Source organism: Salmo salar, chromosome ssa06, assembly GCF_905237065.1.
Source record: "Salmo salar chromosome ssa06, Ssal_v3.1, whole genome shotgun sequence".
Classification (NCBI taxonomy): domain Eukaryota; kingdom Metazoa; phylum Chordata; class Actinopteri; order Salmoniformes; family Salmonidae; genus Salmo; species Salmo salar.
This window is the reverse complement of record NC_059447.1, coordinates 91784452-91809592: the sequence shown is the minus strand read 5'-3', so window position 1 is coordinate 91809592 and position 25141 is coordinate 91784452. Positions and strand designations below refer to the sequence as shown.

The following is a 25141-nucleotide window of genomic DNA, read 5'->3' as shown; positions in this document are numbered from 1 at the left end:
TAGTGGTCCCGTTTTTTTCTTTTCACGTCTCATTTCTTGGATCCTCTTGAGTCCCTCGGGGATGCCTACTGTACACTGTGTCTCTGCCATGAGACACAGCTGCTACATAATTGACACTTAGTCGCCAAAGAATGACGACAGAAAGACTCAAGGCTTCCTGTCCTGGGCCTAGACGTAGTCAAGCTGGCATGACCAACCTTGTAGTGACATTGTTATAGGTCATGTATACAGAACCATAAGTTTTGAGTCCTTGACAACAAAATCATTCTACCTATTTGTAAAGTATTCAGGTGAAGGGTCCTTACACTGTCCTCTTCCGCTTCCTTTAGGTGACTGTGAAGATGCCTTTTATCAGAACATTCAGCAAGGTGGCTAAGCAGGCCCTCCTGAGCCCAGGATGTGGCTGTCAGCCAATCACAGTGGCCGTACGGACCATCAGCTTCTCGCCCCGCCAGGTCACCTCGGACGCCAGTTTCCACTCCGTGTCCTTCTCCGAGACGGACCACCCCAAGGTGCTCATCACAGGTAAGACCAATCAATGAATCACTCAATCAGGTTAAAAGCTCAGAGAGGCATCAGCACCTGGGGGGAGGAATCCCAGGTACAACTTACCACAATGGGATCTATTCACAATGATCTGAAGAAACAAACTTTTCTCTAACGACTCTCCAGCTCGCTGTAATTCTGTGGGACGAGCCTCAATAACACAATCTCTCTCTGTGAAGAAGATGAACTTTGTCTAACTGAACATTAACAAGGATTCTCAAGCAACAGACACAGTAGGAATAACTCTATTTATGGGAAGTGAACCTTAATCTCACAACCTCAATACCACACAATATGACCTCTATCTATGGTCTATCTAAGGTAAAGAAGCTTTGTCTAAGTGAACCTAAACGAGGCTCCCAAGCAACAGATAGCTGGATTTATAAAGCGCTTGGTTTGTTGTGTGAAGGGAACATCACAGTGTTTACAAGCAGGATCAATAGGATAGAACCACTGTAGCTAGGGTCCTGACCCTCTCCTTTTCACACCCTCTGCTACTCTGCTTTGCACATTTTTTGCAAATGTATAACAAAAAAATTTACAAATAAATAAATATTTACATAAGTATTCAGACCCTTTGCTATGAGACTCAAAGTTGAGCTCAGGTGCCCCGTGTTTCCATTGATCATCCTTGAGATGTTTCTACAACTTGATTAGAGTCCACCAGTGGTAAATTCAATCGATTGGACATGATTTGGAAAGGCATATGCTTGTCTATATAAGGTCCCACAGTTGACAGTGCATGTCAGAGCAAAAACCAAGCCATGAGGTCGAAGGAATTGTTCGTAGAGCTCCGGGTCAGGATTGTGTCGAGGCACAGATCTGGGGAAGGGTACCAAAACATTTCTGCAGCATTGAAGGTCCCCAAGAACACAGTGTCCTCCATCACTCTTAAATGAAAGAAGTTTGGAACCAGCGAGAGTCTTCCTAGAGCTGGCCGCCTGGCCAAACTCAGCAATCGGGGAAGAAGGGCTTTGGTCAGGGAGGTGACCATGAACTCAGTTCCTCTGTGGTGATGGGAGAAACTTCCAGAAGGACAACCATCTCTGCAGCACTTCACCAATCAGGCCTTTATGGTAGAGTGGCCAGATGGAAGCCAATCCTCAGTAAAAGGCAAATGACAGCCCTCTTGGAGTTTGCCAAAAGGCACCTAAAGACTCTCAGACCATGAGAAACAAGAATCTCTGGTCGGATGAAACCAAGATTGAACTCTTTGGCCTGAATCCCAAGCGTCACATCTGAAGGAAACCTGGCACCATCCCTACGGTGAAGCATGGTGGTGGCAGCATCATGCTGTGGGGATGTTTTTCAGCGGCAGGGACTGGGAGACTAGTCAGGATCGAGGGAAAGATGAACGGAGCAAAGTACAGAGAGATCCTTGATGAAAACCTGCTCCAGAGCACTCAGGACCTCAGACTGAGGAGAAGGTTCACCTTCCAACAGGACAATGACCCTAAGCACACAGCCAAGAGAACGTAGAAGTGGCTTCGGGACAAGTCTCTGAATGTCCTTATGTGGCCCAGCCAGAGCCCGAACATCTCTAGAGAGATGGACTGAAACCTGATCGAACATCACTGGAGAAACCTGAAAATAGCTGTGCAGTAACACTCCCCATCCAACCTGTCAGAGCTTGAGAGGATCTGCAGAGAAGAATGGGAGAAACTCCCCAAATACAGGTGTGCCAAGCTTGTAGCATCATACCCAAGATGACTCAAGGATGTAATCGCTGCCAAAGGTGCTTCAACAAAGGAGAGTTAAGGGTCTGAAAACTTAGGTAAATGTTATATTTAAGTTTTTTTGGTTTTATACATTTGCAAAAAATTCTAAACCTGTTATTGCTTTGTCATTATGGGGTATTGTGTGTAGATTGACGAGGTGGAAAAAAAACAATTTCATCCATTTTAGAATAAGGCTGTAATGTAACAAAATGTGGAAAAAGTCAATGGGTCTGAATACTTTTCGAATGCGCTGTTTAATGTTTTTTTTTCACCTCTTAATATTGCACTGTATGTTTTCTCTTCTCTTTCACTCTCACTCTCAGGCGGCCTTGGACAGTTGGGGGTAGGGCTGGCTACAATGTTGAGGTAAGAGCAGTGTGTTCTGTTATAGAGAAGAAATGCTTGTCTTTCTACAAGTGTTGCTGCCTAACATTAAATGGAATGGAATACGTTCATTTAGGACCATTTTTGGGATGTTTATTATTAGGACATAATCAGTGTTGGGGAGTAGTGAACTATATGTATTCAATTAGTAATTTAACTACATTTTGCAGTAGCTTGGTGGTAGTTAAACAAAATTGTAATATAGGTCGTTTTTTTTCAGTATTTAATTACTGTTTTACCATGTAGAGGTGTAGCTAACTACTGGAACTACACGCTACTGTTTTACCATGTAGCGGTGTAGCTAACTACTGGAACTACACACTACTGTTTTACCATGTAGCGGTGTGGCTAACTACTGGAACTACACACTACTGTTTTACCATGTAGCGGTGTGGCTAACTACTGGAACTACACACTACTGTTTTACCATGTAGCGATGTAGCTAACTACTGGAACTACACACTACTGTTTTACCATGTAGCGGTGTGGCTAACTACTGGAACTACACACTACTGTTTTACCATGTAGCGATGTAGCTAACTACTGGAACTACACACTACTGTTTTACCATGTAGCGGTGTAGCTAACTACTGGAACTACACACTACTGTTTTAACATGTAGCTAACTACTGGAACTACACACTACTGTTTTGCCATGTAGCGGTGTGGCTAACTACTGGAACTACACACTACTGTTTTACCATGTAGCGGTGTAGCTAACTACTGGAACTACACACTACTGTTTTACCATGTAGCGATGTAGCTAACTACTGGAACTACACACTACTGTTTTTGCTAAAATAAGTAGGCTAGAATATCCTTTCTGTTTCAGCATCAGACCTGCCTAATTCTCACTTTTTGAGTTTGAAATTACACATCTGTCGACATCTGACTCCAGAGTGATCTGTTCTAGCAATTTGTAGTCTGATATTTCACATGTACATATGATACGTTTTCATTAAGTAGTTTGGGTGTAGCGAACTACTTTTTCAAAGTAACTTCTGTAAAGAAAACTATATTTTTCTTAAGTGTAGCTTAACTTCTTCCAGTGTGAAGTAATTGGTAGCTTGGTAAACTACATTTTAAGAGTAGCATCCCCAACACTATATAATCTAGGTCTCACTTAAAACAAACAAACAAAAGCTTTATATAGCATACAGAAAGGCTTCAGTGCCATTGTTCCCTCTAAGCTGCACGTGGGCGCGCAGTCGCCGGGACTGCTGCACAGAGGCACTATCAGCCCAAGGAGAAAAGCAGGAGATTGAACATCATTCAACTGTTCTTGAGATTTTCCCCTGCTAGTTAACACTGGGCCTCCCGGTCGCGGCCGGCTGCGACAGAGCCTGGACTCGAACCCAGAATCTCTGGTGGCACAGCTAGCGCTGCGATGCAGTACCTTAGACTACTGCACCACCCGGGAGACCCATCATTTGTTAATTTAACAAAAATCTGTTGAAATCACGCTGGATGTATCATACTTTAGAATTGCATTGTGGGCCATACTTATTTCACTGTACAGCCTTACCTATGGATTGTGGATCAATCACATGGGGTATCAGTCTACTCAGTGACACCCAGAGAACATTAGCATCGTAGCTCTTGTTGCGGGACTCTGAAACAACTGAATTGAGCCACATTTATTGTCAACCTATGTGTATTGAACGACTATTCCAGAGGAAACACAATACTGTGTGGATGTTTTGGAGTCTGATAACTCCGAGGAGGACGTTGGGGAAAAAAATATCTTGGGTATTGAGTAGACTCATACCCCATTTCATTGATCCCCAATCATTAGGTAAAGCTGTTACAGTGCAATATGAATGTCAATACACACAGTAGGCTGACTGGGGAGGTGATTTCACACAGTCACAGTCCCGCGATAAGAGCTACAACGCTAATATTTGCGTAAACTCTTCACCAGTTGTGTTCTGTGGGTGTCACCGAGTAGACTGATAACCCATTTCATTGCTTCACATTCCAACCTTGTTTAACTTTATCAAGTCTAAATATGGCATGATTCCACCAATTTTTAACCTTCTGCATCACTTTCAGAGGTACTTCTATTTTGAAGGCAAACCACAAATTCCACAATTGTGCCTAATCCTTATTGTGGCTAGCCAGATGAAGCTATCTGGCTGCTTATAATGCTAGCTTTGGGCAACAGGGCTAAGTAGCTGGCTAGCTTTTTATTTTCATGAACTGAAGTTAAATTTCAATAGGTGAACAACTAGCTAATACTTACTCACAAGGATTCCTAAATCATTGCTAAGAATAGTGAAAATGACTGCAGTTTCTACTGGTCATTGATTTCAGGCTGGTTGTATTGGTGCTAGCTAGGTACCAAGCTAAAGCTAGCTACACCAGAAGTTGCTGTCGAACAATTACTGCTTTATTGACCAATGCTGTATTGTAAACACGTCGTTCGTGGCCAGTGTTTGCTTGTTTGCAGACTTTTTTTTTTGTACAGCTTTGACAGTGCTACTGATAGTGGTTGCGCTTGGCTTACACGTGCACATTTAGAATACACAACAATCTATAATATAACTGTGTTATTTGACGTTTAAAAGCTTATTTAATGCGTCAAATAGTGTTATTTAACCTGTATCTTTTTTGACACGCAAAAAACCCAAACGGTGTTCCGTAGTATGTCGCGAAGCTAATAGCACGGACGCCATTACTGTATAACTCCGGTAGGGCAACATCTGAACAATAGCGCACTTGGTAACGTTTAGTGTGTACCGGTGCTCGACCAGTCGGCGAAAGCCAACATCAACCACGACAGAGAACGGTTGATTATCTAGGGCAATGAATTCCATTATCTTGGCTTTAACCTCTTGGGGCTAGGTGGGACGCTAGCGTGCCACCCGTGGTGCACTCCATCAACAGCAGGTGCATTTCAAGAGCGGCAAATTTGAATCCAAATAAATGTCAAAATTCAAATTTTTCAAAAATACAACTATGTTACACCATTTGAAAGATAAACATCTCCTTAATCTAACCACGTTTTACGATTTCAAAAAGGTTTTACGGCGAAAGCATAAATTTAGAGTATGTTAGGACAGTACATTTACAAGAGTTGTGTGTAATGTTTTGTCAAGTCAAAGACAGGGTCACCAAAACCATAAAACCAGCTAAAATGATGCACTAACCTTTTACAATCTCCATCAGATGACACTCCTAGGACATTATGTTAGACAATGCATGCATTTTTAGTTCTATCAAGTTCATATTTATATCCAAAAACAGCGTTTTACTATGGCATTGATGTTGAGGAAATCGTTTCCCTCCAATAACCGGCAGTCAAGTCAGCGTCAGAAATTAAATAATTAAAATTAGAAAACATTGGTAAAATATTATATTGTCATTTAAAGAATTATAGATTTACATCTCTTGAACGCAATCAACTTGCCAGATTTAAAAATAACCTTACTGGGAAATCACACTTTGCAATAATCTGAGCACTGCGCCCAGAAAAATACGCGTTGCGATACAGACTAGACGTCATGTTGGGGAGATCTAAAATCGAAAATACTATGTAAATAATCCATTACCTTTGATTCTCTTCATCAGATGTCACTTCCAGGTATCACAGGTCCATAACGAATGTAGTTTTGTTCAAAAAAGCTAATCATTTATGTCCAAAAATCTCCGTCTCGTTAGCACATGATGTAAGCCAGCCGGACTTCTCGTCATGAACGAGGGGAAAAAATATATTTCCGTTCGTTCAAACATGTCAAACGTTGTATAGCATAAATCATTAGGGCCTTTTTTAACCAGAACATGAATAATATTCAAGGTGGACGAATGCATACTCTTTTAGAACGTATTGGAACGAGGGTACCCAAGATGAACTCGCGCGCAAGGTGTCTAATGGGCCATCATCGTTCCATGGCTCTTGTTCGGTCAGATCTCCCTCCAGAAGACTCAAAACACTTTGTAAAGGCTGGTGACATCTAGTGGAAGCAATAGGAAGTGCCAAAATATTCCTAAACCCCTGTGTTTTTCAATGGGATAGGTTTAAAGTCAATACAACACATCAGGTATCCACTTCCTGTCAGAAAATGTCTCAGGGTTTTGCCTGCCAAATGAGTTCTGTTATACTCACAGACACCATTCAAACAGTTTTGGAAACTTTAGAGTGTTTTCTATCCATATATAATAAGTATATGCATATTCTAGTTACTGGGTAGGATTAGTAACCAGATTAAATCGGGTACATTTTTTTTATCCAGACGTGCAAATGCTGCCCCCTAGACCCAACAGGTTAATGGATTTCGCCTTGGAGTTGTCTCGCTGAAATGTTCTTACTCTTTCAATTGACTGCTTGACTTGTTGACTGCTCTATCCACACAGCATACATTGTTGGCTAGGTTAGGAATGCTGTGTTGCACGTGTAGCGCAAAATTTTACGTGGCGTCATTACGTCATGTACCTACGTTATATAGCTTTGACAGCGGTTTTTCACATTGGCGTTAAACTAAACATGGGGCCGATACCGATGTTCGCATTTTTAGCTAATATCGGCCGATTCCGATATGTTCACCGATTGTATCGTGCATCCCTAGGTAAAACTGTAACTTAAAGCGGCTACAGCCTCAGTGTTCACATTAAAGGCACGCTGGAAGTTGCACTGAATTTTAACAACATTCAAGTTTCCAAATTTGCACTCTTTTTGGCTCTGTGCCAAAAAGGAGGAAACATTGTTCATAGCACTTGTGGTAACCCTGTAATCAACAACCAACCATTGAAATGTAGCCTTTGGGGGGGTTGTTTTAGTCAAGCTTCATCTTCTTGTGTTTAAATGTAACATCCTGTTTCACAGGAAGCGGTTCGGAAACAACAACGTGATCCTGTCGGATATCAGGAAGCCTCCAAGCCACGTCTTTCACAGCGGTGAGTGAATCAAAACATGTAGACACAAATTAACATCTCTGTCCTGACCACAAGGCCATTGGCCCATGTATCTCGCATCTCAGCATAGGAGTGACTTTAGGATCAGTTTAGTCTTTTAGATCATAATGAATCAGATTACATGGACGCAGGGGGGGACCTGATCCTAGATTATAATGAATCAGATTACATGGACAGGGGGGGTGACCTGATCCTAGATTATAATGAATCAGATTACATGGACGGGGGGACCTGATCCTAGATTATAATGAATCAGATTACATGGACGGAGGGGGGGACCTGATCCTAGATTATAATGAATCAGATTACATGGACAGGGGGGGACCTGATCCTAGATTATAATGAATCAGATTACATGGACAGGGGGGGACCTGATCCTAGATTATAATGAATCAGATTACATGGACGGGGGGGGACCTGATCCTAGATTATAATGAATCAGATTACATGGACAGGGGGTACCTGATCCTAGATCAGCACTCCTACTCTGACACACTTGACACTAGGGTTGAATATTTTCCCAGTACCTTTATAAATGTTCCATCCCGAGAATGTCGCTTGTCTCCCGGGTAATCCGATATTTCCCGTCAAATCCGGAAGTGTCATTAGAAAGCATTAGAAAGCATATAACATGGACCCAGGGTGGGACCTGTGGCTCAGTTGGTAGAGCATGGTGTTTGCAACGCCAGGGTTGTGGGTTCGATTCCCACAGGGGACCAGTACGGAGAAGAAAAAAATGTATGAGATGTATGCACTCACTACTGTAAGTCGCTCTGGATAAGAGCGTCTGCTAAATGACTAAAATATAAATATGTCTGGATTTGATCGATCGCTCTTCTTTCAAACTACCCAGGAGTTCTATTGGTTCCTGTATTTAACCTTCAGAAGAAGAGGGGGGGAAAAAGAGCTTCGAATAGTCGATTGGTTTAAGAAATGCAACAACAACAAATTGTCTAGTATTTCCTGCATGGGACTCCTAAGAGCTGAGGAGGGTTTTTTTAGGAGAGAGGCCAGCGAAGCACAGGTGTTAGGAGGTATTGCGCAAGAGACAGAGGATATCAGTGAAACGTATTATGCATAACCCATCATTAATTAGCTAAATATAAAGCTAATACTGCATTGAATGTATTACCTGAAAGAGGTAGGCTAGGACATCTATATCATTCTAGAACAGGATTCTCTATTTTGGATGCGATTTGAATGTAGTTGATGGAGAGAGACTGCGAGAGAGTGCTCGTGCGTGCACCGATTTTAAAGCATCTATATTCGAGTGATAGGTTGTCTTAAAACTCTGCAGCTGCAATTAAAAAAAATATATATATATCATCATCTTTATAATTACAAAAAAAACAAGATGGCCCCTGAAAGCCAGATTGGAGAAGTGTAAATTAGACCTCGCATTTAGTCTTTATGTTACTGTAGGATAGGCTAGGCTGCAACAAATGGTAGTCCTACCCTGTCACAACAAAAAATAAGTCTGTCACCCACCCTGGACCGTCTGTCCCCCCACCCTGGACCGTCTGTCCCCCACCCTGGGGTGGGCCGTCTGTCCCCCCACCCTGGGCTGAGCCGTCTGTCCCCCCGCCCTGGGCTGGGCCGTCTGTCCCCCCCACCCTGGGCTGGGCCGTCTGTCCCCCCACCCTGGGCTGGGCCGTCTGTCCCCCCACCCTGGGCTGGGCCGTCTGTCCCCCCCACCCTGGGCTGGGCCGTCTGTCCCCCACCCTGGGTGGGCCGTCTGTCCCCCCACCCTGGGGTGATTCAGAGGCTGTAGAGAATCCAGATTTAGACATCGCTTTCCATTTCACACCACGCTGTTCTCGGTAACCGGGTTCCCGCCATTCAACCCTACTTGACACATACGGCTCCAGGTACTGAGTTTTCCAGAATGTTCCCTCCATCCGATGCTCTTTAGAGTTACTCCATTGGTCTGTTCTGAATATGAGGTGAGACTACAGGCTGTATGAAGTAGACTGGTTTTATCTATCTACCGCTCTGAACCACCTGGTTTACTGCTGTGTCACTGCAGTAGACTGGTTTTATCTATCTACCGCTCTGAACCACCTGGTTTGAACCACCTGGTTTACTGCTGTGTCACTGCAGTAGACTGGTTTTATCTATCTACCGCTCTGAACCACCTGGTTTACTGCTGTGTCACTGCAGTAGACTGGTTTTATCTATCTACCGCTCTGAACCACCTGGTTTACTGCTGTGTCACTGCAGTAGACTGGTTTTATCTATCTACCGCTCTGAACCACCTGGTTTACTGCTGTGTCACTGCAGTAGACTGGTTTTATCTATCTACCGCTCTGGCTGTATTTACATCATACTGGGTTGTTGACATTCACCGGACTACGTAAATACTCGTCTGATCAACTCACAAGCAGGATAAATTACCTCGGTACAACCAGGAAGAGAACTTGATTCCCTTTTGGCTGAATTACATCCGTTCATTCTTTCAGGATAATATAAACTCTGAAATATTCTGAAATATAAAAGACGTCTGCAGTGTCTGCAGGTAAAATAAGGAATGATTCAGTTAGTTGTTGGTTAAGGGCTTGTGAGTAAGCATTTCACTGTTGTATTCAGCGCATATGACAAATACAATTTGATTTGTGATATTGATCCCTGCGAAAAGCTTCTTGTACAGGTCACCAGGAAGTGGATGCGTTCTGAAAGGTTAATTGATAACTAAGGTCACAGACCTCATGAATGGTGATTGGCTGGACAGTACTGCAGTGACGGATGCCAACCAAGCCCTGACCCATTTATAGAATAAACTGTCTCCAGCCCTGTTGCCCAAGAATACTGTCTCCAGCCCTGTTGCCCAAGAATACTGTCTCCAGCCCTGTTGCCCAAGAATACTGTCTCGAGCCCTGTTACCCAAGAATACTGTCTCGAGCCCTGTTACCCAAGAATACTGTCTCCAGCCCTGTTGCCCAAGAATACTGTCTCGAGCCCTGTTACCCAAGAATACTGTCTATAGCCCTGTTGCCCAAGAATACTGTCTCGAGCCCTGTTGCCCAAGAATACTGTCTCGAGCCCTGTTGCCCAAGAATACTGTCTCGAGCCCTGTTGCCCAAGAATACTGTCTCCAGCCCTGTTAACCAAGAATACTGTCTCGAGCCCTGTTGCCCAAGAATACTGTCTCGAGCCCTGTTGCCCAAGAATACTGTCTCCAGCCCTGTTGCCCAAGAATACTGTCTCGAGCCCTGTTGCCCAAGAATACTGTCTCCAGCCCTGTTACCCAAGAATACTGTCTCGAGCCCTGTTGCCCAAGAATACTGTCTCGAGCCCTGTTGCCCAAGAATACTGTCTCGAGCCCTGTTGCCCAAGAATACTGTCTCGAGCCCTGTTGCCCAAGAATACTGTCTCCAGCCCTGTTACCCAAGAATACTGTCTCGAGCCCTGTTACCCAAGAATACTGTCTCCAGCCCTGTTAACCAAGAATACTGTCTCGAGCCCTGTTAACCAAGAATACTGTCTCCAGCCCTGTTAACCAAGAATACTGTCTATAGCCTTGTTAACCAAGAATACTGTCTCCAGCCCTGTTAACCAAGAATACTGTCTCGAGCCCTGTTACCCAAGAATACTGTCTCCAGCCCTGTTGCCCAAGAATACTGTCTCCAGCCCTGTTGCCCAAGAATACTGTCTCCAGCCCTGTTACCCAAGAATACTGTCTCGAGCCCTGTTAACCAAGAATACTGTCTCGAGCCCTGTTAACCAAGAATACTGTCTCGAGCCCTGTTGCCCAAGAATACTGTCTCCAGCCCTGTTACCCAAGAATACTGTCTCGAGCCCTGTTACCCAAGAATACTGTCTCCAGCCCTGTTACCCAAGAATACTGTCTCGAGCCCTGTTACCCAAGAATACTGTCTATAGCCCTGTTGCCCAAGAATACTGTCTCGAGCCCTGTTGCCCAAGAATACTGTCTCGAGCCCTGTTACCCAAGAATACTGTCTATAGCCCTGTTGCCCAAGAATACTGTCTCGAGCCCTGTTACCCAAGAATACTGTCTCGAGCCCTGTTACCCAAGAATACTGTCTATAGCCCTGTTGCCCAAGAATACTGTCTCGAGCCCTGTTACCCAAGAATACTGTCTCGAGCCCTGTTAACCAAGAATACTGTCTCGAGCCCTGTTAACCAAGAATACTGTCTCGAGCCCTGTTACCCAAGAATACTGTCTCCAGCCCTGTTAACCAAGAATACTGTCTCCAGCCCTGTTAACCAAGAATACTGTCTCGAGCCCTGTTACCCAAGAATACTGTCTCCAGCCCTGTTGCCCAAGAATACTGTCTCCAGCCCTGTTGCCCAAGAATACTGTCTCCAGCCCTGTTGCCCAAGAATACTGTCTCGAGCCCTGTTGCCCAAGAATACTGTCTCCAGCCCTGTTACCCAAGAATACTGTCTCCAGCCCTGTTGCCCAAGAATACTGTCTCCAGCCCTGTTGCCCAAGAATACTGTCTCGAGCCCTGTTGCCCAAGAATACTGTCTCCAGCCCTGTTGCCCAAGAATACTGTCTCGAGCCCTGTTGCCCAAGAATACTGTCTCCAGCCCTGTTACCCAAGAATACTGTCTCCAGCCCTGTTGCCCAAGAATACTGTCTCCAGCCCTGTTAACCAAGAATACTGTCTCGAGCCCTGTTGCCCAAGAATACTGTCTCGAGCCCTGTTGCCCAAGAATACTGTCTCGAGCCCTGTTGCCCAAGAATACTGTCTCGAGCCCTGTTAACCAAGAATACTGTCTCGAGCCCTGTTGCCCAAGAATACTGTCTCCAGCCCTGTTACCCAAGAATACTGTCTCCAGCCCTGTTAACCAAGAATACTGTCTCGAGCCCTGTTAACCAAGAATACTGTCTCGAGCCCTGTTAACCAAGAATACTGTCTCCAGCCCTGTTACCCAAGAATACTGTCTCGAGCCCTGTTACCCAAGAATACTGTCTCCAGCCCTGTTAACCAAGAATACTGTCTCGAGCCCTGTTAACCAAGAATACTGTCTCCAGCCCTGTTAACCAAGAATACTGTCTATAGCCTTGTTAACCAAGAATACTGTCTCCAGCCCTGTTAACCAAGAATACTGTCTCGAGCCCTGTTACCCAAGAATACTGTCTCCAGCCCTGTTGCCCAAGAATACTGTCTCCAGCCCTGTTGCCCAAGAATACTGTCTCCAGCCCTGTTACCCAAGAATACTGTCTCGAGCCCTGTTAACCAAGAATACTGTCTCCAGCCCTGTTGCCCAAGAATACTGTCTCGAGCCCTGTTGCCCAAGAATACTGTCTCGAGCCCTGTTAACCAAGAATACTGTCTCGAGCCCTGTTGCCCAAGAATACTGTCTCGAGCCCTGTTAACCAAGAATACTGTCTCGAGCCCTGTTAACCAAGAATACTGTCTCGAGCCCTGTTACCCAAGAATACTGTCTCCAGCCCTGTTACCCAAGAATACTGTCTCGAGCCCTGTTAACCAAGAATACTGTCTCGAGCCCTGTTACCCAAGAATACTGTCTCGAGCCCTGTTAACCAAGAATACTGTCTCGAGCCCTGTTAACCAAGAATACTGTCTCGAGCCCTGTTGCCCAAGAATACTGTCTCCAGCCCTGTTAACCAAGAATACTGTCTCCAGCCCTGTTAACCAAGAATACTGTCTCCAGCCCTGTTGCCCAAGAATACTGTCTCGAGCCCTGTTAACCAAGAATACTGTCTCCAGCCCTGTTGCCCAAGAATACTGTCTCGAGCCCTGTTGCCCAAGAATACTGTCTCGAGCCCTGTTGCCCAAGAATACTGTCTATAGCCTTGTTAACCAAGAATACTGTCTCGAGCCCTGTTAACCAAGAATACTGTCTCGAGCCCTGTTACCCAAGAATACTGTCTCGAGCCCTGTTACCCAAGAATACTGTCTATAGCCCTGTTAACCAAGAATACTGTCTCGAGCCCTGTTGCCCAAGAATACTGTCTATAGCCTTGTTAACCAAGAATACTGTCTCCAGCCCTGTTAACCAAGAATACTGTCTATAGCCTTGTTAACCAAGAATACTGTCTCCAGCCCTGTTAACCAAGAATACTGTCTCGAGCCCTGTTACCCAAGAATACTGTCTCGAGCCCTGTTGCCCAAGAATACTGTCTCCAGCCCTGTTGCCCAAGAATACTGTCTCCAGCCCTGTTACCCAAGAATACTGTCTCGAGCCCTGTTAACCAAGAATACTGTCTCCAGCCCTGTTGCCCAAGAATACTGTCTCGAGCCCTGTTGCCCAAGAATACTGTCTCGAGCCCTGTTAACCAAGAATACTGTCTCGAGCCCTGTTGCCCAAGAATACTGTCTCGAGCCCTGTTAACCAAGAATACTGTCTCGAGCCCTGTTAACCAAGAATACTGTCTCGAGCCCTGTTAACCAAGAATACTGTCTCGAGCCCTGTTGCCCAAGAATACTGTCTCCAGCCCTGTTAACCAAGAATACTGTCTCCAGCCCTGTTAACCAAGAATACTGTCTCCAGCCCTGTTGCCCAAGAATACTGTCTCGAGCCCTGTTAACCAAGAATACTGTCTCCAGCCCTGTTGCCCAAGAATACTGTCTCGAGCCCTGTTGCCCAAGAATACTGTCTCGAGCCCTGTTGCCCAAGAATACTGTCTATAGCCTTGTTAACCAAGAATACTGTCTCGAGCCCTGTTAACCAAGAATACTGTCTCGAGCCCTGTTACCCAAGAATACTGTCTCGAGCCCTGTTGCCCAAGAATACTGTCTCGAGCCCTGTTAACCAAGAATACTGTCTCGAGCCCTGTTAACCAAGAATACTGTCTCGAGCCCTGTTACCCAAGAATACTGTCTCGAGCCCTGTTACCCAAGAATACTGTCTCGAGCCCTGTTGCCCAAGAATACTGTCTCCAGCCCTGTTAACCAAGAATACTGTCTCGAGCCCTGTTAACCAAGAATACTGTCTCGAGCCCTGTTACCCAAGAATACTGTCTCGAGCCCTGTTGCCCAAGAATACTGTCTCGAGCCCTGTTAACCAAGAATACTGTCTCGAGCCCTGTTAACCAAGAATACTGTCTCGAGCCCTGTTACCCAAGAATACTGTCTCGAGCCCTGTTACCCAAGAATACTGTCTCGAGCCCTGTTACCCAAGAATACTGTCTCCAGCCCTGTTAACCAAGAATACTGTCTCCAGCCCTGTTAACCAAGAATACTGTCTCCAGCCCTGTTACCCAAGAATACTGTCTCCAGCCCTGTTAACCAAGAATACTGTCTCGAGCCCTGTTAACCAAGAATACTGTCTCGAGCCCTGTTACCCAAAAATACTGTCTATAGCCTTGTTAACCAAGAATACTGTCTCGAGCCCTGTTAACCAAGAATACTGTCTCGAGCCCTGTTACCCAAGAATACTGTCTCGAGCCCTGTTAACCAAGAATACTGTCTCGAGCCCTGTTACCCAAGAATACTGTCTCCAGCCCTGTTAACCAAGAATACTGTCTCCAGCCCTGTTACCCAAGAATACTGTCTCGAGCCCTGTTACCCAAAAATACTGTCTATAGCCTTGTTAACCAAGAATACTGTCTCCAGCCCTGTTAACCAAGAATACTGTCTCGAGCCCTGTTACCCAAGAGTACTGTCTCCAGCCCTGTTAACCAAGAATACTGTCATTCAAAACTCCCGGAAGACACCAAAAATAGAAAATATGTCTCAGAGAAATGAAAAGAAAAAATTTAAATATATCCAATCAAAACATGTCTCTCGTAATCCGTTCCAAACCTCATGTATCTATATTAATCTGTTCCAAACCTCATGTATCTATATTAATCTGTTCCAAACCTCATGTATCTATATTAATCTGTTCCAAACCTCATGTATCTATATTAATCTGTTCCAAACCTCATGTATCTATATTAATCTGTTCCAAACCTCATGTATCGATATTAATCTGTTCCAAACCTCATGTATCTATATTAATCTGTTCCAAACCTCATGTATCTATATTAATCTGTTCCAAACCTCATGTATCTATATTAATCTGTTCCAAACCTCATGTATCTATATTAATCTGTTCCAAACCTCATGTATCGATATTAATCTGTTCCAAACCTCATGTATCTATATTAATCTGTTCCAAACCTCATGTATCTATATTAATCTGTTCCAAACCTCATGTATCTATATTAATCCGTTCCAAACCTCATGTATCGATATTAATCTGTTCCAAACCTCATGTATCTATATTAATCTGTTCCAAACCTCATGTATCTATATTAATCTGTTCCAAACCTCATGTATCTATATTAATCTGTTCCAAACCTCATGTATCTATATTAATCTGTTCCAAACCTCATGTATCTATATTAATCTGTTCCAAACCTCATGTATCTATATTAATCTGTTCCAAACCTCATGTATCTATATTAATCTGTTCCAAACCTCATGTATCTATATTAATCTGTTCCAAACCTCATGTATCTATATTAATCTGTTCCAAACCTCATGTATCTATATTAATCTGTTCCAAACCTCATGTATCTATATTAATCCGTTCCAAACCTCATGTATCTATATTAATCTGTTCCAAACCTCATGTATCTATATTAATCTGTTCCAAACCTCATGTATCTATATTAATCTGTTCCAAACCTCATGTATCTATATTAATCTGTTCCAAACCTCATGTATCGATATTAATCTGTTCCAAACCTCATGTATCGATATTAATCTGTTCCAAACCTCATGTATCTATATTAATCTGTTCCAAACCTCATGTATCGATATTAATCTGTTCCAAACCTCATGTATCTATATTAATCCGTTCCAAACCTCATGTCTCTGTTCTTTTATTTCTCAACAAAAAAACAACTGTATCTCTGAAATGTCATCGGAGCATTGAGTGTACCGCAAGCTTTGTTATTATCAAAACCTTTTAATTCAGCTCGTGTCATGTTCATTTGGAGTTTTTTGGGGACGTGCTGAAACAACTTTTGCAGACGACAACATGAACGATTCTAAAAAGACGCTGCGAGAAAGCGACAATGTTCCGTCGACGGATCTCCGTGCTTATTATCTGGTGTGTGTGTGTATATATATGACATGTTAAGAATGACCCCACTGAATGATTCACAACATGAAGAATCATATTTTGTCTTAGTAAAATGTATTTGATAACATAAGGAAGTGTAATTTCGTCACCAAAGCGCCTTTTGGACAGCCTAGATAATACTGTAGCTGCTGATGAGCTAAATGGAAGAGTGGCTGGACCCCCTAGACCAGGGGTTCCCAAACGTTTTCACTCAGACCCCCTTTCCAATTCGCGCCCCTCTTGTTGGCGGAGAGAAACATGTTGCAGGTTTAAAGTTTTTTTTTACTGCCCCTCCCCCTCCAGGACCCTTCATCTACTCTGACATCCTGGACTATAAAAACCTTCGTGAGATCGTTGTCAACAACCGCATCACCTGGTTGGTCCATTACAGTGCCCTGCTCAGTGCCGTGGGAGAGGCCAATGTAGCTCTGGCACGCGACGTCAACATCACTGGTGAGCCATAGAGAATCCGCCATCTTGGCTCAACTTAGATCCACAACACACCATTTTTTTTTATTTAAAATTATTTATAACCAAGCCTGGAAGGTGTCCACAGGGAGTAACTGTGAACTTCCTGTTCGTCAGGGCTCCACAACGTCCTGGACATTGCAGCGGAGCACGGCCTGCGTCTGTTCGTCCCCAGCACCATCGGAGCTTTCGGGCCCACCTCTCCCCGGAACCCGACCCCTGACCTCTGTGTCCAGAGACCCAGAACCATCTACGGAGTCTCCAAAGTCCACGCAGAGCTCATGGGAGAGGTGAGAGAAAAAGAAAAAAATACAATATTGTAAGAAATACAAAATATAAAGCAACATGAGGATCAATTGATAATGAGCGTTCAGCCTCAAGGCACTCTGCGCCTGGCTACTTACTTACATTTACATGTAACCAGGAATCTGATCTGGTGAATCTGATGTTCGCACACACACACACACACACACAGCTGTCCTCCCACACACACCATAGCGTGACACCTGATCTGGTGAATCTGACCTGGTGAATCTGACCTGGTGAATCTGATCTGGTGAATCTGATCGGGTGAATCTGATCTGGTGAATCTGATCGGGTGAATCTGATCGGGTGAATCTGATCGGGTGAATCTAACCTGATAAATTTGACCCCTTCAATCATCTGAAATCATTGGTGTGTAATGTCGCTATAAAGTGAAACATCTAACCCGTATTGCCCGTCTTCCCTCCAACAGTACTACCACCACCGCTACGGCCTTGACTTCCGCTGTCTGCGCTACCCAGGAATCATCTCTGCTGACTCACAGCCTGGAGGAGGAACGACAGGTGAGTTAGAGAACACACACACACACACACACACGTCCTCCCACACGCATATACACACACACACACACACACACACACACACACACACACACACACACACACACACACACACAGCACTCCCACACGCATATACACACACACACACACCTGTCCTCCTCACACACACACACACACACACACACACACACACACACGTCCTCCCACACGCATATACACACACACACACCTGTCCTCCCTCACACACACACACACACACACACACACACACACACACACACCTGTCCTCCCTCACACACACACACACACACACACACACACACACACACACACACACACACACACACACGTCCTCCCACACGCATATACACACACACACACACCTGTCCTCCCTCACACAGACACACACACACACACACACACACACACACGTCCTCCCACACGCATATACACACACACACACACCTGTCCTCCCTCACACAGACACACACACACACACACACACACACACACACACACACACACACACACACACACACACACGTCCTCCCACACGCATATACACACACACACACACACCTGTCCTCCCTCACACAGACACACACACACACACACACACACACACACACACACACCTGTCCTCCCTCACACAGACACACACACACACACACTCCATAGCGTAACAGCAGTCCCTTCACTATCGCACCTCTATTTGTGTCTGCCTCCTGACTTCAACATGTCATTGGGGTTATGTAACAACAGAACATCCTTATGCTTATGGCCTTCAGTATTTTTTTTGCCAGGGTGATAATGCTAAGACGTTAGGTAATGCTGCTACAGGGTGACAATGCTAAGACGTTAGGTAATACTGCTACAGGGTGACAATGCTAAGACGTTAGGTAATACTGCTACAGGGTGATAATGCTAGGATGTTAGGTAATGCTGCTACTACCAGGGTGATAATGTTAGGTAATAATACTACGACCCGGGTGATAATGCTAGGATGTTAGGTAATACTACTACTACTACCAGGGTGATAATGCTAGGATGTTAGGTAATACTACTACTACCCGGGTGATAATGTTATGTAATACTACTACTACCCGGGTGATAATGTTAGGTAATACTACTACTACCAGGGTGATAATGCTAGGTAATACTACTACTACTACCAGGGTGATAATGCTAGGTAATACTACTACTACCACCAAGGTGATAATGCTAGGGTGTTAGGTAATACTACACTGCTCAAAAAAATAAAGGGAACACTTAAACAACACAATGTAACTCCAAGTCAATCACACTTCTGTGAAATCAAACTGTCCACTTAGGAAGCAAAAATGATTGACAATACATTTCACATGCTGTTGTGCAAATGGAATAGACAACAGGTGGAAATTATAGGCAATTAGCAAGACACCCCCAATAAAGGAGTGGTTCTGCAGGTGGGGACCACAGACCACTTCTCAGTTCCTATGCTTCCTGGCTGATGTTTTGGTCACTTTTGAATGCTGGCGGTGCTTTCACTCTAGTGGTAGCATGAGACGGAGTCTACAACCCACACAAGTGGCTCAGGTAGTGCAGCTCATCCAGGATGGCACATCAATGCGAGCTGTGGCAAGAAGGTTTGCTGTGTCTGTCAGCGTAGTGTCCAGAGCATGGAGGCGCTACCAAGAGACAGGCCAGTACATCAGGAGACGTGGAGGAGGCCGTAGGAGGGCAACAACCCAGCAGCAGGACCGCTACCTCCGCCTTTGTGCAAGGAGGAGCAGGAGAAGCACTGCCAGAGCCCTGCAAAATGACCTCCAGCAGGCCACAAATGTGCATGTGTCTGCTCAAACGGTCAGAAACAGACTCCATGAGGGTGGTATGAGGGCCCGACGTCCACAGGTGGGGGTTGTGCTTACAGCCCAACACCGTGCAGGACGTTTGGCATTTGCCAGAGAACACCAAGATTGGCAAATTCACCACTGGCGCCCTGTGCTCTTCACAGATGAAAGCAGGTTCACACTGAGCACGTGACAGACGTGACAGAGTCTCGAGACGCCGTGGAGAACGTTCTGCTGCCTGCAACATCCTCCAGCATGACCGGTTTGGCGGTGGGTAAGTCATGGTGTGGGGTGACATTTCTTTGGGGGGCCGCACAGCCCTCCATGTGCTCGCCAGAGGTAGCCTGACTGCCATTAGGTACCGAGATGAGATCCTCAGACCCCTTGTGAGACCATATGCTGGTGCGGTTGGCCCTGGGTTCCTCCTAATGCAAGACAATGCTAGACCTCATGTGGCTGGAGTGTGTCAGCAGTTCCTGCAAGAGGAAGGCATTGATGCTATGCACTGGCCCGCCCGTTCCCCAGACCTGAATCCAATTGAGCACATCTGGGACATCATGTCTCGCTCCATCCACCAACGCCACGTTGCACCACAGACTGTCCAGGAGTTGGCGGATGCTTTAGTCCAGGTCTGGGAGGAGATCCCTCAGGAGACCATCCGCCACCTCATCAGGAGCATGCCCAGGCGTTGTAGGGAGGTCATACAGGCACGTGGAGGCCACACACACTACTGAGCCTCATTTTGACTTGTTTTAAGGACATTACATCAAAGTTGGATCAGCCTGTAGTGTGGTTTTCCACTTTAATTTTGAGTGTGACTCCAAATCCAGACCTCCATGGGTTGATAAATTGGATTTCCATTGATTATTTTTGTGTGATTTTGTTGTCAGCACATTCAACTATGTAAAGAAAAAAGTATTTAATAAGATTATTTATTTCATTCAGATCTAGGACGTGTTGTTTAAGTGTTCCCTTTATTTTTTTGAGCAGTATACTACTACCAGGGTGATAATGTTAGGTAATACTACTACTACCAGGGTGATAATGATAGGTAATACTACTACTACCAGGGTGATAATGCTAGGTAATACTACTACACCAGGGTGATAATGTTAGGTAATACTACTCCTACCAGGGTGATAATGATAGGTAATACTACTACTACCAGGGTGATAATGATAGGTAATACTACTCCTACCAGGGTGATAATGATAGGTAATACTACTACTACCAGGGTGATAATGATAGGTAATACTACTACTACCAGGGTGATAATGTCAGGTAATACTACTACTACCAGGGTGATAATGCTAGGTAATACTACTACTACCAGGGTGATAATGTTAGGTAATACTACTACTACCAGGGTGATAATGTTAGGTAATACTACTACTACCAGGGTGATAATGCTAGGACGTTAGGTAATACTACTACTACCCGGGTGATAATGTTAGGTAATGCTACTACTACCAGGGTGATAATGCTAGGTAATACTACTACTACCAGGGTGATAATGTTAGGTAATACTACTACTACCCGGGTGATAATGCTAGGATGTTAGGTAATACTACTACTACTACCAGGGTGATAATGCTAGGATGTTAGGTAATACTACTACTACCCGGGTGATAATGCTAGGATGTTAGGTAATACTACTACTACCCAGGTGATAATGCTAGGATGTTAGGTAATACTACTACTACTACCAGGGTGATAATGCTAGGATGTTAGGTAATACTACTACTACCCGGGTGATAATGCTAGGATGTTAGGTAATACTACTACTACCCAGGTGATAATGCTAGGATGTTAGGTAATACTACTACTACTACCAGGGTGATAATGCTAGGATGTTAGGTAATACTACTACTACCAGGGTGATAATGCTAGGGTGTTAGATAATACTACTACTACCAGGGTGATAATGCTACGTAATACTACTCCTACCAGGGTGATAATGTTAGGGTGTTAGATAATACTACTACTACCAGGGTGATAATGCTACGTAATACTACTCCTACCAGGGTGATAATGCTACGTAATACTACTCCTACCAGGGTGATAATGTTAGGTAATACTACTCCTACCAGGGTGATAATGTTAGGGTGTTAGATAATACTACTACTATCAGGGTGATAATGTTAGGGTGTTAGATAATACTACTCCTACCAGGGTGATAATGCTACGTAATACTACTCCTACCAGGGTGATAATGTTAGGGTGTTAGATAATACTACTACTATCAGGGTGATAATGTTAGGGTGTTAGATAATACTACTCCTACCAGGGTGATAATGCTACGTAATACTACTCCTACCAGGGTGATAATGCTACGTAATACTACTCCTACCAGGGTGATGATGTTAGGTAATACTACTACTACCCGGGTGATAATGCTAGGATGTTAGGTAATACTACTACTACCCAGGTGATAATGTTAGGGTGTTAGATAATACTACTACTACCAGGGTGATAATGCTACGTAATACTACTACTACCAGGGTGATAATGTTAGGTAATACTACTACCAGGGTGATGATGCTAGGACGTTAGGTAATACTGCTACTACTACCAGGGTGATAATGCTAGGGTGTTAGATAATACTACTACTATCAGGGTGATAATGTTAGGGTGTTAGATAATACTACTCCTACCAGGGTGATAATGCTACGTAATACTACTACCAGGGTGATGATGCTAGGACGTTAGGTAATACTGCTACAGTATTACCCCATGTCTCAACCCCTCCCCTTTACGACACACCCCTCACCCCATGCCTGGTTATCCAATGGCGTTCCCTCACTTTGGGGCTGATGAGGTGGTGTCTGTAACTGAAAGGAGTTAGCTTTATCCAAGACAGAATTTTCCTGAATCTCCTGTTTCTGTAGTGAGACAGCTTGATGTAAACACGTCTGAGCACTATGTCCTGCCTCCCTTTTCTCCAGACTACGCGGTAGCCATCTTTCACGACGCTGTAAAGACGGGGAAGTTTGAGTGCAACCTGAAGCCAGACACGCGGCTGCCCATGATGTACATCGACGACTGTCTGCGTGCCACCGTAGAGATGATGGAAGCGCCCGCAGACACCCTCTCCATGAGGACATATAACATCAATGCCATGAGCTTTTCCCCTGAAGAGCTGGCTCAGGAGGTCCAGAAACAGCTGCCGGACCTGGAAGTCACCTACGACATCGACCAAGTCAGACAGGCCATCGGTAAGAGAATTTTATTGATTATTTTATTTATACCTGGTTTGGAGTTGGAAAGATTCCTCCGTTTTCCTGAAAAATCCAGTGGGAGGATTCCCTACTTGCTTATTCCCTTCTGATTCTGGGAATCCTCGAACCGGGATTTCCTTGAAAAGCTGGGAATTAGCAACCATAATACTGCTGGATGATACCCTGGAGATCAAAGGTCAATGAACGAGGAAGACCTTTGTAAATACGCCACAAGAGGCCTCAACATTGAGATTCTCAAACTTGCATGCATTTTAACATTTTAACAAAGTTTTAATGTAGAAACGGAACAACAAAAAAGTCTTGTGACAATTTGACCGACAACAAAAGTGTCAAAGACGTTGGAGTAAAAAAAAAAACATTCACATTGACAATGTCCCCCTTCTTTTCTCCCTTTACAGCCGACAGCTGGCCAATGAACTTTGACGACTCTAACGCACGGAACGACTGGGGCTGGAAACACGACTACGACCTCCCGGAGCTCGTCCAGACCATGCTCAACTACATCGGCTCAGACTCGCGCATCGCGAAGGCCAACTGAGGGGCCAGCGGTGGCGTGCTGCTGGGTGGGGTGCTGCTGGGTGGGGTGCTGCAGCAGTGTTGTGTCGTTGTACATACTGTAAAGACTGTTGTTTTATAGGAGGGAGACACGTGGTCTGTAAATAGTCGTTTTCTCTGTCATTTGGAAGGGCTCTCAATCTGTCTCTGTCTGTCTTTCTGTCTCGGTATCCGTCTGTCTGTCTCGGTATCTGTCTGTCTGTCTGGGTATCTGTCTGTCTGTCTGTCTCGGTATCTGTCTGTCTGTCTGTCTGTCTGAACAAGTTACTAGAACGTGGTCGCGTGAGAAGTAGCGGGCCGATTTCTCTCTCTCTCTCTCTCTCTCTCTCTCTCTCTCTCTCTCAGGAGGAGGTGTTGGAGCACAGGGTCTGAGAACATGTTGAGATAAAACATCAGAGAAGTTGACTCCATATGGTTGACTTGCATGGCTATACATTGTTTGCTGTATTGTTCCATCTTCATTTTTAACAGGCAAACAAACAAAAAAGAATGGCGCTTGAACCCTTCTTCTCTCTGTGGGAGAGCTGATGTTAATAAAGGTCACCTCTATGTAAAGCTATTGCAAATGGGGCTAACTGTTGTAGAATTATTTAGCCAAAAGCTAAGAATTCAGGTATCAAAGGGCCTAAATTTACAGTCATAATCACATGAAGTGAAAGTTTTAGATGTAAGAGGTTTACTTAATATAAGCGGTGTTTGATGCACTTTAGAGTAAGAGAGAAAATGATTTTAAACCCTTTAAAAATCATCAAACAGATATACATTGAGGTGTGGAGGCACACATCGAGTACACACTTTTGTTCTGCCACTGATTCTGCATTCTTCTTTGTATTCTGTCTGCTGGTGATAACTGACTGGGAATCATGGTGACTCAACGTGCTTCTTGCACTTGTTGTATGTAAAGTGTGAATGAATAGTCCTCCGCTCCTCTGGAATCCTTTGGCAGCGTCTCAAATGGTACCCTATTCCCTATATAGATGGCACCCTATTCCCTATCTAGATGGTACCCTATTCCCTATATTATGGCACCCTATTCCCTATATTGTGGCACCCTATTCCCTATATTATGGCACCCTATTCCCTATATAGTGGCACCCTATTCCCTATATTATGGCACCCTATTCCCTATATTGTGGCACCCTATTCCCTATATTATGGCACCCTATTCCCTATATAGTGGCACCCTATTCCCTATATAGTGGCACCCTATTCCCTATATATAGGTGGCACCCTATTCCCTATATAGGTGGCACCCTATTCCCTATATAGGTGGCACCCTATGCCCTATATAGTGGCTCCCTATTCCTTATATGATGGCACCCTATTCCCTATATAGATGGCACCCTATGCCCTATATAGGTTGCACCCTATTCCCTATATAGATGGCACACTATTCCCTATATAGATGGCACCCTATTCCCTATATAGATGGCACCCTATTCCCTATATAGATGGCACCATATTCCCTATATAGATGGTACCCTATTCCCTATATTGTGGCACCCTATTCCCTATATTATGGCACCCTATTCCCTATATAGTGGCACCCTATTCCCTATATAGGTGGCACCCTATTCCCTATATAGGTGGCACCCTATTCCCTATATAGGTGGCACCCTATT

At 44.5% G+C, this 25141-nt stretch overlaps 1 protein-coding gene across 2 annotated transcripts in view; it reads left to right on the top strand.

The window, feature by feature from the left end:
* The window catches only part of LOC106608345 (L-threonine 3-dehydrogenase, mitochondrial), a 28937-nt gene extending 4325 nt beyond the window's left edge, over window positions 1-24612 (top strand). For both annotated transcript variants that reach the window (XM_014206237.2, XM_014206240.2), the window contains exons 2-9: window positions 330-525; window positions 2588-2630; window positions 7471-7541; window positions 16908-17057; window positions 17190-17362; window positions 17809-17899; window positions 22671-22940; window positions 23363-24612. In XM_014206237.2, coding sequence (XP_014061712.1) covers window positions 342-525; window positions 2588-2630; window positions 7471-7541; window positions 16908-17057; window positions 17190-17362; window positions 17809-17899; window positions 22671-22940; window positions 23363-23502 — 1122 coding nt within the window. In that variant the 5' untranslated portion in view covers window positions 330-341 and the 3' untranslated portion in view covers window positions 23503-24612. The remainder of the gene's footprint in view (window positions 1-329; window positions 526-2587; window positions 2631-7470; window positions 7542-16907; window positions 17058-17189; window positions 17363-17808; window positions 17900-22670; window positions 22941-23362) is intronic.
* Window positions 24613-25141: the final 529 nt, after the last annotated feature.